Genomic DNA, 13,554 nt, shown 5'->3' with positions numbered 1-13,554 from the left:
AAATTAACAGTACCAGCAAATAAATACTGAATATAAGGAATCTCTAGGATTACTCTGGGGGTTTAGAACCATGAGCAGAGTGTAGCCTAACTTCTTAAAAGCTCCTATTTCTTGAAAAAGAATAATAGCTATAAAATGTCTTTTTATTACCTACTGGCCCATTTATATTGTATCAATTAAATAAAAAAGGTAATGAAACAGACAAATTAAAAGATAAAGCGACACTACTTTTTTCCATACTTTTAATTACCATTATTGCACCAATACAGCATACGCTTTATATACATATATCTTAAACTTCATCATCAATTTTTCAGCAATTCAAATACATAATATATTATCATCTTGAGAATACAAAGAACACAACATGGAGGAAGATTGAGAAAATAGGTTCCCAATAGTTAGTCACTAGTGATTCTATAGACTTTCCTTTTAGTGTTTTCTATTGGAATTTTAAAATGCCCCGCCATGGCTCTACAAGTATAGAGCTGCCTGGAAGTGGAGGCAATGAAAAAAGGATGGATTCAAAGTTAAAAAGAGTCAAGGAGGAAATCTAGGACAGAACATATTTTGAAACTAAATATAAGGACTCCATTCAGCTAGAGTATACACGTCCAAACAGGTGCTAAGGGAGAAATAATATCCTCCCATTTCATCCTCAAAATTGCCAATTAACAAACAAAACAGATAGTACCCAATCAACTAAGAAAGGGAACTCTCTTCACAGCATTGTAAAAGGAATGGTGGGGCAAAGGAAAAGAAGTGATGGGAGGGCAACTTGTTTTTGAGATATCCTGGGTGATGGGTATCAAAACTGTAACTTAGGCAAAACCTATCACAGGTAAAGCTGTGATTCTCCAGCTTCCTTCATAAATGATGATACATATAATAGCAGCTTTTTTATTGAAGAATTAGATAGACTGAAAAGCAAATGTTTATGGAAAGGGGCCAGGTACCCAGGCAGCAAGGCAATGCGGGTACTGAATAAGAGTCAAGTGCTTTCAACCTCTGTGCTCTACAAATCAGGTTAAAAATTCTAAACCCTCAACTTTAGGTCAAACAATGGGACAAATACAAAATAACGCTGTGCTTCAAGTGTAGCAATGAGATGGAGCAGCAAGAAAGTACAGGTCCTCCAATAATGTCATTTTGTCATACTGTTGATGATACGCCATAGGAACTTAACTCTTGTTTATATCAATTAGCCCATGGTAAAACTGGTTTTGTTGTAAGTTGTTTAAAGTCACAAAACCTACTGATGACGTTGAAGACTTACTGTAAACACTTCTCTAGAATGTAACTTGGAAAACAGAGCTCCTTGACTCTCCTTCATCCAAGAGACACCCACTGATCAAAGATGTTGCACTATTCAACAAACAAAAGAACAGCAGAGGCTCCACCAACACAACCCTCTTATTATAGGAAGAGACATGTAAACGCATGAGAGGGTGATGGAGCTGCACTCAGCACTAGATGTTCACTGAATTGGATAAGCCTGAAGGAGGATATATAGCACAGACCCAAGAAACAGGTCCTTCTTCATTTCCATCTCTATCAAAATTCTAAATTTGTAAACACTGAGGTCAGTCTGTCCATTTTCAGAGTCTTGGGTTAGCAGAAAAGAAATTTCAAGGTTTCTGTCCCTCCTGAAAAAACTCAATAGGGCTTCACAAAGACACACACAGGGTCATGAGATGATTCTGAAATGTTAAAGAATTTAAAAGATGGAGAAAAATTATGCAGATGTGGGAGGTCATTTCCCCCTCACAGAGACCCTGGCCTTTTAAGCCCTGCATAGTCAGCCACAAGTATGAGAAAACCCACTACTCCCCTGCCTTGATGAAGAGGAGATAAGAGATACTTTCTTGGCTGTACAGCAAGTAACAACATAGGGGAGCGACATAAACCAGCTTGAACGTAATAGCGAAGCTATGAAAGATTGTCCAGTTATTTTGGTTCTGGGGAGAGAAGGGATTCCTAACTTCCCTCACAGATTGGTGCCCTCAAGGTCATTTTTATTCTTCAAGTCTGTCCTTAATGTCCTGCCCATGCTATTCAGAACTGGACCCAGTTAGATGGCTGTGGTGCCTGGTTTGGAACAGAGCTGCAAGACAGAACAGAGAGAAAGCCAAAGGCATAGTATTAGGACAGCTACTCCATTCTTTACTTAATAGTTTCAAAGAAATTGCTACCCAAAATTTCTGAAACTTCACAGCAATTCTACTTAGCAAGGCCTGAAATACCCACCTCCAGCTTCACCTTACAGTTTTCTTATCTCACCATCCCAGTACTCCTATACTTCCTTACCTAGAATTCCTGCCAAAGACTCTATATGACCTACGAATGCCCTGATCTAAGATTTCGTCTGACTGTACATATTATCCATACCCTGACCGAGAGTATGTTACACCCATACCTGGATGCAGTGCTAAAGTCTCCCCACAAGTCATTGTTTGAAGACACTGGCGCTGGTGCTGATGTGGTGACAGGAGCAGGAGAATCCAGATCTAAAAGGACATCTGAATACAAGGTAAAAGAAGAAAAAAGGAGGAACAGGAAATAAAAACATATGTTCACACAAAAATCTATATATAGCAGCTTTATTTATAATAGCCAAAAATTGGAAACAACCCAGATATCTTTACATGGGTGATGGTTAAACATGCTGTGGTACATCCACAGCATGTATTTATTGCCATGGAATACTACTCAGCAATAAATAGGAAGAAACTATTGATATACACAACAATTTGGATGAAAGCTCAAGGGAATTAGGCTGAGTGGAAAAAGCCAATCCCAAAAGATTATATACTATACGATTCCATTTATATAACATTCCTGAAGTGACAAAAGTATAGAGATGGAAAACAGATTAGTGGTTGCCAAAAGTTAGGGACTGATGGGGAGGGTGAGGAGGGGAAAAGACTGGGAGGGAGGGAGGGATGGTTATTAAAGGGTGACACAAGGGATCCTTATAGTGATAGAAATGTTCTGTATGCTGACCATGGTGATGAACCCAGAAACCTACACACAATACAACTGCACATATACACACAAATGAGAACACGTAAAACTGGTGAAATCTTCACTGATATGTGGTATATAAACCAAAAACAACAAAAGAACAAGACAAACAAATGAGAAACAGAAACTCATAGACACAGACAATAGTTTAGTGGTTACCAGAGGGTAAGGGGGTGGGGGTTGGGGGGTGGGAGATGAAGGTAAGGGGGATCGAATATATGGTGATGGAAGGAGAACTGACTCTGGGTGATGAACACACAATGGGATTTATAGATGATGTAATACAGAATTGTACACCTGAAATCTATGTAATTTTACTAACAATTGTCACCCCAATAAATTTAATAAAAAAAATTTTTAAAAACTGGTGAAATCTAAGCAGTAGACAGTATCAATGTCAATTTCCTGGCTGAGATATTAGACTACAGTTTTGTAAAATGTTACCATTGAGGGAAACTGGGTAAAGGATACGAGGGATTTCTTGGTATTATCTTTATAACTTCATATGAATGTACAATTGTCTCAAAATAAAAAATTTAATTTAAAAAATAAAGAATAAATCTTAGATATTATCTCCAGTGTCTTCTGGTTAACACTTATTATAACTTCCAGACTGTAATACCTGATTCTCTAGTCTTAGGAAAATTCCTTTCTGAGTTCTAATCTTTGCAATTCTTTAAATGTAAATATATCTATTATTTTCCCCACCAGATAGTAAAGAACAACAAAAATGCATTCACAAACACAGATGTCTCATTTTCTCCCAACTGCCCTGGTGAAGAAATGAAAAAGATTAAGAAATAACATTTACTGAATGGTTACTATGTGCCAAGTAGTGTGCTAGGTGCCCTCACATTACTTAACCTTCGCAATCCTGGGGTGGTTTTACGTCTCTATTTTGCAGATCAAGATACTGAAACTCAAGAGACTTTAAGTAATGTTACCAAGCATATTCAGATATAAAGGGGCAGAGCCATGACTGAAATCTTGGTTCATCTGACTCAGGCCTACTAGCACCTAACCAAGGTACAATGAAGGAAATAGTCTTTTTTATATCCACCCATTTTCTGCCAAAGAACCTACCACATACCATGACTCTCGGTCCACTAGAAAAGCTTTGCTCCCTTGCTAGAGGCTGCCAGAAATCACTTTGTCAGTACCAAGTGCCAATTGATAACAAAAACATCAACACTCTCCTTGACAAAAAGGTGTTCTCCAATTACAACCTAAGATATGATTTCTGAAAGTTAAAAGTACTAGAGAGATTTACCTGCATCACTACCTCCATGGTTAGATTTTGGAATGGGTGGTGGAGTGACATGATTGCTGATGGCAACTGAGGAGGAAGGTGGGGGAATAGTGATTTTGCCTCCAGGTGGGGGTGGGAGTAAGCTTAGGCCCCCAGTCCCTGCAGTCTTGGGCTTAGAAGCACCTCCTTTCTTGGTTGTAATGTTCTACAAAAGAAGAAAAAGAAGGAGAGCGAGAGAGAAAAAAAGAGGTCACAGGCTTATGGAAATATAGGAAAGGGGGGAAAAACCATACTCACCCCAATACTCAACTTGATGGTCTGTCCTTCCTTGAAGCCCAGATCCAACTTGGGACGAGTGTCCATTTCCTGAGATTCTTTGGAAATCTCAGATTCCTGCTTTACCCACCTTCAGTAAAAGAGTAAGTTATCTTAATTTGGGATTCCCTGAAAGCAGGGTTTGACACACAAATTTTAGTGTAGCTAATTTATGCAAAACAAGATTCCAGAAAGCACAGTGAGGGAACAGAAGAGTTAAAGGGAAGGGGGGGGGGGGCAAGAAAGAGGGCAACTGGGGCTCAATACCACTGAGGAATGAAACATAATGTACAGTAAACTTGCCCCTCCGAAGGAGGGCATTTAGTCACCAATTCCCATTCGCCTGGGTAAGGGCTGCCCCTGAAGGAACGTTAATTCCTCAGTCCTTCCAGGTTGTACCCCTGTATTAACTGGCCTTCTGAGGCAGAAAAGCAGAGGTATGTGCCTTGAGGTAGGAAGCGACAGCGTGGATGGTGCTGTCCACCATAGCTACGCCAAAGTCAGGTGGTCTGAAGAAATGTTGCAATAGGCACAAAACATGTCACTATATGAAGTAACAAAACTGGCATGTAACTCCCCACATATCTCATATACAGCCCTGTTACTGCATGCCTCTCTCAGCCACCTAAAAGCAAGAGCACCCCCAGAGGCATAAACAAAAGCATCATCTCAAACCATTGTACAAGGAATCAAAAACATATTCTGGGCTATAAGGAAAGGATAAACTAGATACAAAGATAATATACGGACAAAGAATCAATGGGAAGATTTATATTCATAATAAACTTGTTTACCAAATAAAGAGGGTAAAGTGACAGTGCCCATTCAACTGCGAAGCAGCTTTCCCCAAACCATTTAACCTGGTAACTAGGATGAGCTTCACTCACTTGAAGTGATCTTGCAAGGAGACATTAAAGTCAAATGCATCACCCCGATCTGTGAAGCCAATGCCAATGAAAGCACTACGCCCTGGGGGAAGAAGACAGGAATACTCAGAATAGGAAGTGCCCCAGGGGAAAATTCTGTCCAATGAAAATATAAGTTACCCAACCTGAAGTCTGACAATGTCAATCATCTTCTCACAGACCAGGGGTCTGCAAACTACATACAGCCCGTGGTCCAAATGCTGCCATAGCTTGTTTTCAGTAAAATAAAGTTTTACTGAAACACAGCCCCACCAATTTGTTTACATATTACCCGTGGCTGCTTTCACACTACAACAACAGAACTGAGTAGTTGCTATAGAGACCACTTGGCCTGTAAAATCTAAATATCTGTCTGTTTACAGAAGAAGTTTGCCAACCTCTGATACAGACAATGGAGAAAAGATAATGATTGGCCTAGATACAGATGATTTATGATGGTCCCACCAAAAACCACTACAAACAATGAATGGGCAATAAGTGTAAATTCTTTTGTTAGATATACACTTTGATTTATTTACATTTACCGACTAATTACCATGTCTTGAACTTGTGTTCATGTCTATTACAAATAACATGTTAATCCTTCTTTCATAACTATAATTAACTTTGCAGAAAGAGGAGGAAAAATTTAGTAAACTGAAGATAAATAAGATCAGGACACACTTTTATTGAAATGCATTAACTATTTTCCCAACCTCATCCCATTTCAAATCCCAGATCCCTTACCAGTACCGTCCTGGATCCGAATTACAAAATAGCGGCTGGAATCTGTCACTGTCTCCACAGCAATACCAGGATATTGTTCTACTGGTGCCTGAGCAAAGAGTTCCCCTGACAGGTAAAAGAAAGACTTCTTTGAGCAAAGGAAGCAAAAATCTAAAACTCTAATTAACAAGTATTTCTACTTCAGTCCCCAACTTAAAGATACTTACAAAAGCACAACAAACCAATATCCTTAATATGTTAGAGAGTCAAAAGCATAGATTACCTGAAATTTTATCTTCGAGTTTGATATAAGCAATCTTCCCTTTTGAAGTGATTCGGAGGCGACCAGTCCAATCAGGCTGGTCTAATTTCCAGTCAGAAGCCCTAGGATAGGAAAATATTATAGGAAACCTCAGGCCTCAGGTCCATGTCTTTAATATACAAAAACCCTATGCAGAATCATTTGCCATATTTCTATTTCCCTGTCTTGGATTGCTTACTATTTCTACCTATTAAGTAATCAATAAGAATAACTCATGAGGGGCGGCCGGATGGCTCAGTTGGTTAGAGCATAAGCTCTTCACACCAAGATCGCCAGTTCAAGTCCCACATTGGCCAGTGAGCTGCGCCCTCCACAACTAGATTGAAAAGAACGACTTGACTTGGACCTGAGCTGTGACCCCCACAACTACATTGAAAAATAACGACTTGTCATCCTAGAAAAACACACTGTTCCCCAATATCCCCCAATAAAAAATAAAAAAGTTCTCATCACAAGAAAACAATTTAACTATACAAAGTGATGGATGTTAATTAAAAAAAGCATAACTCATGATCCCCTCTACATAGTTGATTCATGTTAACACACAGTCCAAAACAAACAACACAATGTTACTATTTGGGGATTCTGGAGTTCAATAATATTCTTTTCATTGAATTTAACCAATATTTACAGAGTACGCATTAAGTCACGGACACTGTTTTAGGTGCTTGGATACAGCAGTGAACAAAATCAGACTCCTGCGGTTGTGAGGCTTACATTCTAATAGAAGATGTACAATAAAAAGGAAACAATAAATAAGTGAAATAATTAATATCTCATCAGGTGGTGAATGCTAAGGTGAAAAGAAAATGCAGAGGCAGAAGAGGGAGATTGGGAGGGTAGAGAGAGTAAACAGGTTGCAGCATTTGAATACTGCAGTGAGAGTGGTTAGGGTAGCCTTATTAACAAGGCGAAATGTGAGCAAAAATGTGTAGAATGTGAGAGTTACCCATGAAGACAACCTGGGTTTGAAAAGCATCCCAGGCATAGGAAGCAGCTAGTGCAAAGGTGCTAAGGTAGGAGCATGTCTGGAATGTATGCACTCAAGCAAGGAGGCCGCCGTCATTAAAATAGAGACAAAGTAGAAAAGCTAACAGAACAGAAGGCCAGATTATGCTGGGCCTTATAAGCCATTGTAAGAACTTTAGGTTTTACTCTCAGTTAAGGAGGAGACAAGCTGTTACAAGTTTTAAGCAGAGGTGTGACACAATCGCCTTTTTATTTTAAAAGAACTACTTTGTTTGCTATGAGTAGAAGAGATATAAAGATATGAGTGTTGAAGTCATTCAAGCAGGGGCATTATTTAAAACACTATTGCAGTGATCTAGGAGAGTCATGATGGTGACTAGTAAGAGACAGTAGCTAGATTCTGGATATACCAGAGATAGCAAAAGAATGTGTACAAGTGGACACTTGGGTTAATATTACTCAAGTAGTAGTTCGTCGTAATCAGAAGTGCCTGAAAACTGATGGTAACCACTTTGAGCACCTCTTGTAATTGCAGAAGTCAAACGTGACTTGTATTCATCTTTTATCAGTATATATTGAGTATTACAATTTTAATACAGTTTTCCTTTCTTCAAATGTATGTACATTTTTTTGGCACCCTCTGTATTTAAGGTAAAGGCAGCAGGATTTTCTAACAAATTGGGTGTGAGGTAGAAGAAAAAGAGAAGTCAAGGATGACTCCAAGGTTTGTAGCCTTAGCAAAGGAGTTGCCAATAACTGGGATGAGGAAGGCATGTCTGGGAAGAAAGATCAGGAGTTCAGTTTGGCATATGCTGAGCTTGAGATGTCTAGTAGATTTTTAAGAGAAGACGGACAGTTTAATATGAGTCTAGAGTTTAGGAAAGACATGTGGGCTAGAGATACGAATGTCCATGGAAACAGTGAGTATTTATAATCTGTGTTATAAATGAATTTGAGTGAAATTTAAGACACTATTTAAATATGGACAATTTTACAAAACATTGCATTTCTGATTTTCTTTTGCCAGGAATATGGAAAAGGGAGGACGAAGTAAAAGTTATTAATAACTTATCCCTTAGGGCCCTGAAAACCAACACTTCCAGGTTAGAAAAGTAACAACAGGGTATGTCTGAACGAGTTTAGCTATAGAAGGATGAGTTTAACAAAAGGGTAAGTAAAGGAGGAAAGGAAGAAAGTGAAGATTAAAATTAGCACAGATGTTGAACAGGATTTTGTCATCCCCTTCTCTCTTGATGCCCTGCTCTCAAAGACCTTCAAGTACCTGAATCTGATCCAGATTAGAGCATTCTAAAGTTCCCTTAATAAATTTTTAAAAAACAGCTGTTACTTAGGCTACCATACCACAAAGAGCTAGATATAGTGTAAATAGCTATTGAAAATATTAGGAACAAGCTTACAAGATGTATTTGTTTGGACAGGTTCCTTGTCTTAATTACTGTGTGTGTCTAGTGGCCAATATTTAACAAATTCTCGGTAAGTGAATTTGTTACTGAGATTCAAAATTCAAAAACACGGCAGCAGTTTCCCTCAGCCCTCAGCATTAGTTCCTCTCACACTCCCAAGACCTAGCCTGAAGAACTCTTGGTTTTGGTGAGAATACTTCTGACAATACTGTAAACTGATCTCACAAATTTTCATTTACTTTAGCAATAAATCCTTACAGCAGCCATATGAAATATGCATGAAAAGCCTCTCTCTCTCTCTCTCTCTCTCTCTCTCTCTCTTCCCGCTCCCTCTCTCAACAAAGGACAATAACACAGTAAGCAATAATGCCTAACTTCAAAGTCCAGCATTCTTTTCATTACATTAAAACATACTATAGAATTTAATATTAATTTAGCTGGGAAGGAGGGTTGTAATGAATAAAAAAAGTTTTATAGGTCAGGAAACCATTTTCTATTTATAAATTTCTCATCAACCTAAATTTTCCTTCCATTGGTCCAGGAAGCAACAGCTTACACTAGTTGAATCAAAGTTATTTATTCCTTCTAATAGTATTAGTCACTAAAAGAAAGGATTTTTTCCTTTCATGGCAGCCTAGAGAATAAATCATGCTCATAATGGAAAACGGGTTCTGGCAAACAACAAGAAAGATTATGCAGACAAAAAGACAGAAAAGCAATATTTATCAAGTATCTATTATGTGCCAGGCATGCCCATTCTTGTGAAAATTAAGTGAGAGGATCTCGTAACATAAGTAGTATTACATCCATTTTTATAGGTAAGGAAACAAAAGCTCAAAAGAGTTAAATGACTTGCCAAAGGTACCCCAACAAATAAATGAGAATCACAATTCAAACTTAGTTCTGCTCTAGTCACTCACTATAGTAAGAGTGGCTGATGATAAAATGTCTCTTGGGGAATAGGAAATATTAGTAATAAGCATGGAAAACATAGAAGGATAATGAGAAAAAGAGTAAAAGGGGAAAATTAAGAAATTGTTTTGATGGCTCAATGCAATTAATTGACATAAGAATAAAGGGTGTGGATAAACTACAAAGTGGAGGTAGAAAACGCAGATGAGAGAAGGTCTTTAAAAAACCTTGAAGAAGAAGTAAAAGAATAGAATCCCATTTGAATGTGTATCATATCCTTTAGGAAGTTTTAACACCTTAAGTTGAAAGGTATGACTTATTTTCCTTATTTAACAGTTTAATCAATGCTAATTTATGTGATTAAGTGTAATCTACTAAATTGTTCTTTCAGTCAACATTTACAGAGTGCCCACTATGTGCCAGACACTGTGCTAGATTCTGGGTATACAAACTTAAAAAAGACCTCAAGTTCCTTACACTCTAGAGAAATAGGAGACCAAACAATCAATTGCAATACGGAAGGAAGAGCACTGTGACACAGACAAACATAGGTGCTATGGAAGCACAGAGCATACCTAAGCCAGAATGGAAGGGTCCAGGATGGCTTCCCAAAGAAGGTGATGTCTCAGATGAGTCACACATATAGTACTACCAGCAAAAAAACACACAGATTTCTATTCATGCTCAATTTGGGGTCTGACTGAAAGCCTAAAATTAGGACTACCTCTTTGTCAAAAGGTACAACCCACAGAATCTAGTGCACAAGTCAGCAAGCACAAAGATAATGACCCATGAGAAATGAACCTCGGTTCATTTTGTCATTCAAGACAAAATAATGGACATAGAGAGAGGATAAATTGTTAGCCAAGGTAATAATAAATGCCAAGAGGAAAATTACGATGATGATATGGAATAAAAACAGTACCACATGTTTAAATACAGCTTTACTGTTTCCTAATTCTTTCACATTTATTGTATGATTTCATTTAACCCTCCAAAAACTTTTGTGAGGCACATAACTACAACAGGTTTTATCATTAAGTTCTATTTTTTCTATTTTTACAGATGAGAAAACTGAGACTTGGAGAGGTTAAGAGATTTGTCCAAAATCATACAGCTGTTAAGTTGCCAGTGCCCATTCTCATGTTTTTTAACATGCAACCCAGTGAGTTACGTGTCAACTCTTTCCACTACATGACTTCATGGCTTCCTACAGCATCCCCAGACACTAACAGTCATTGAATTACAAGGTTACAACACAAATTTAGCTCTACAGAGAAAAGGCAGGTTAACTCTGGAGGGAAAAGCTATACATAGGTTAAGAGTGAAGGAAGAGAAGGAAGGTAGAAAATACTACATAATCATCGAGAAAATATATTGGAAAGAAACAGTATGGACAATCATTAGAAAACGTATGATAACCTTTGCCCACTGGCAGAAAAGCTGATGGTGAAACCAAATGGTGGATGATGTATTTGCTGCCAACATAAAAGATACATTAGACCATCCTGAGAGTGTCCAACAACACAAAGATGACCCACACATGTGCACGGAGTATTGGAAACGTGGCGGTGGAGATGAGGGTGACAAACTGAAGGACGCAGGGAAGAGGGAAGGAAAGGTGACTGACGAAGAAGCAGGCACGACTGGATGTGGGTGATGGAGAACCGATGGGTAACCCAGAGGGGTCCAGGGGAGGAGAAATCGAAGAGGCAGGATGGCAATTTTTTTTTTAAGCAGCGGAAACAAGGGTGATGGCAGTCTAGAGTGGGGTAAAAGCAGAAGGATAGGCCGATAACAGCCCAGGTGGGGAGGCTAGCAAAGTGACAACTCAGAGTTGGCAGTGGCGGGGACGCACGGCGATCTATCTGAGAAGGAAACTGTCATCCCCGACCGGGTACGCACGTGCTGCAGGGCCTCGAGGTTAGTACCTGTAACCGCGGTTAGAGGCCCGGGGCGGAATCCGGTAGACGCTCACGTCGGGTTTCACACACAGGACAGACTCGTACTCCAACTCGGCCGCCATCTTGGCTTTGCTCTCCGTGCCACCGGGGGCGGGGCGTAGAGACGGAGGCGGGACATGGAGGGGGCAGGGAGTTGCGGTACATGACAACTTCCGCTTACGGTACTTCCGCGTCAGTATATCTTGGTTCCCGAGATTAACCTCCAGTGGCGGGGGTTGGGAAAGCCATTTTGAAACCTGGAAACAGTGAGGCTACGCGGCTCACCATCTTGAGTAATGGCAAAGATGCCATCCCAGTGCGTGACGCACGTTATGGAAATCTCCATCCCCGAAAGGTAATGAGGGAAAGCGCCATCTTGCTCCCGGCCGGTACCCACGATGCTCTGGGAGGCTGAGAAACCTCTTGGAATCTGGCGAAATTTTTCCTTCCAAGAGTCAATTGTTAACCGTAGTTTCCTGGCAGAAAAGGGGTATCTGCACATCGATAATCCCCAGCTGGGTACCTACAGGAAATGTATGATCCTGTCGTAGACTTGGTGGATTTTTAACCCTCCAGATTCTAAACGTTAAAATTGCTTAGCCTGATTAATTGCCTAAAAGCACTTTTTCCCCCCTCATATTTTCCACAACGGCACCTTTAGAAATGGTATTCCTCACTTTCAGTTGTGTTTTCTGGTTATCTGTTTGGAAAATTTGACTCTGGTTAAACTCTTAAGTGGTATTAACCCAATTCCTGGCAATTTCAGGAAGCATAATGAACTATTTAATGGCTGCTATTTGTTCCCAGTTCTATTATAATGATATATCCTACCGAACGCTCTCTATAAATGTTACTGTACACTCTAAATGTAAACTTGCCACAAAACTATCACTTAAAACGATTTAATCATCAGATAACAATTGACAAAACCGAGATATAAAAAGTCTGTCTGTTGCACTACTGAATTTCTCTGAGACTCTGTACAGCTGGAAGCAGAGCCCCTGTTTACCTGGTAGAAAAAAGGTGAGGATGATGAGAAAAAAAAATTTGCAATAGCATCAAAAATGAGATACTTTGGGATAAATTTAACATTGCTGAGAGACCTCATTAAATAGATATGTTCATGTGCTGAAAGATTTAATATTGTTAAGATGTTAGTTCTTCCAAATTGATTTGTATATTCAATGCAATCCCAATCAAAATCTAAGCAGGCTTTTTTTTGTAGAAATCAACAATCTGATTTATAAATGCATATGGAAATACAAAGGTTCTAGAATAGCCAAAACAACTTTGAAAGTTAAGAACTAAGATGGAGAATTTCCCTATGTCACATCAAGAATCAAGACACCACAGACAATAGTTTAGTGGTTACCAGAGGGTAAGGGGGAAGGTGGATGGGAGATGAGGGTAAGGGGGAACAAATATAAGGTGATGGAAGGAGAACTGACTCTGGGTGGTGAACACACAATGGGATTTATAGATGATGTGATACAGTATTCTACACCTGAAATCTATGTAATTTTACTAACAATTCTCACCCCAATAAACTTTAAAAAAACAAAGAACAACAAAAAAAAGAATCAGGACACATGGGCCGGCCCGGTGGCTTAGGCAGTTAGAGCTCCATGCTCCTAACTCCGAAGGCTGCCAATTCGATTCCCACATGGGCCAGTGGGCTCTCAACCACAAGGTTGCCAGTTCAATTCCTCGAGTCCCACAAGGGATGGTGGGCAGCGCCCCCTGCAACTAAGATTGAACATGGCAC

At 39.3% G+C, this 13,554-nt stretch overlaps 1 protein-coding gene across 1 annotated transcript; it reads right to left on the bottom strand.

Moving 5' to 3' along the window:
- Nucleotides 1–225: 225 nt before the first annotated feature.
- Nucleotides 226–11,959, bottom strand: NECAP1 (NECAP endocytosis associated 1). The gene is made up of 8 exons (XM_019713517.2): nucleotides 11,778–11,959; nucleotides 6,503–6,603; nucleotides 6,241–6,345; nucleotides 5,476–5,557; nucleotides 4,571–4,679; nucleotides 4,295–4,478; nucleotides 2,417–2,519; nucleotides 226–2,104 (listed from the first exon to the last, which is right to left on the bottom strand). The coding sequence occupies exons 1-8, from the start codon at nucleotides 11,870–11,872 to the stop codon at nucleotides 2,056–2,058; spliced, it is 828 nt and encodes a 275-aa protein (XP_019569076.1). The 5' UTR covers nucleotides 11,873–11,959; the 3' UTR covers nucleotides 226–2,055.
- Between the last annotated feature and the right edge of the window lie 1,595 nt (nucleotides 11,960–13,554).

This window comes from Rhinolophus sinicus, linkage group LG02, assembly GCF_036562045.2.
Source record: "Rhinolophus sinicus isolate RSC01 linkage group LG02, ASM3656204v1, whole genome shotgun sequence".
NCBI lineage: Eukaryota > Metazoa > Chordata > Mammalia > Chiroptera > Rhinolophidae > Rhinolophus > Rhinolophus sinicus.
The sequence above is the reverse complement of the archived record's forward strand: the minus strand, read 5'-3'. Positions and strand labels throughout refer to the sequence as shown.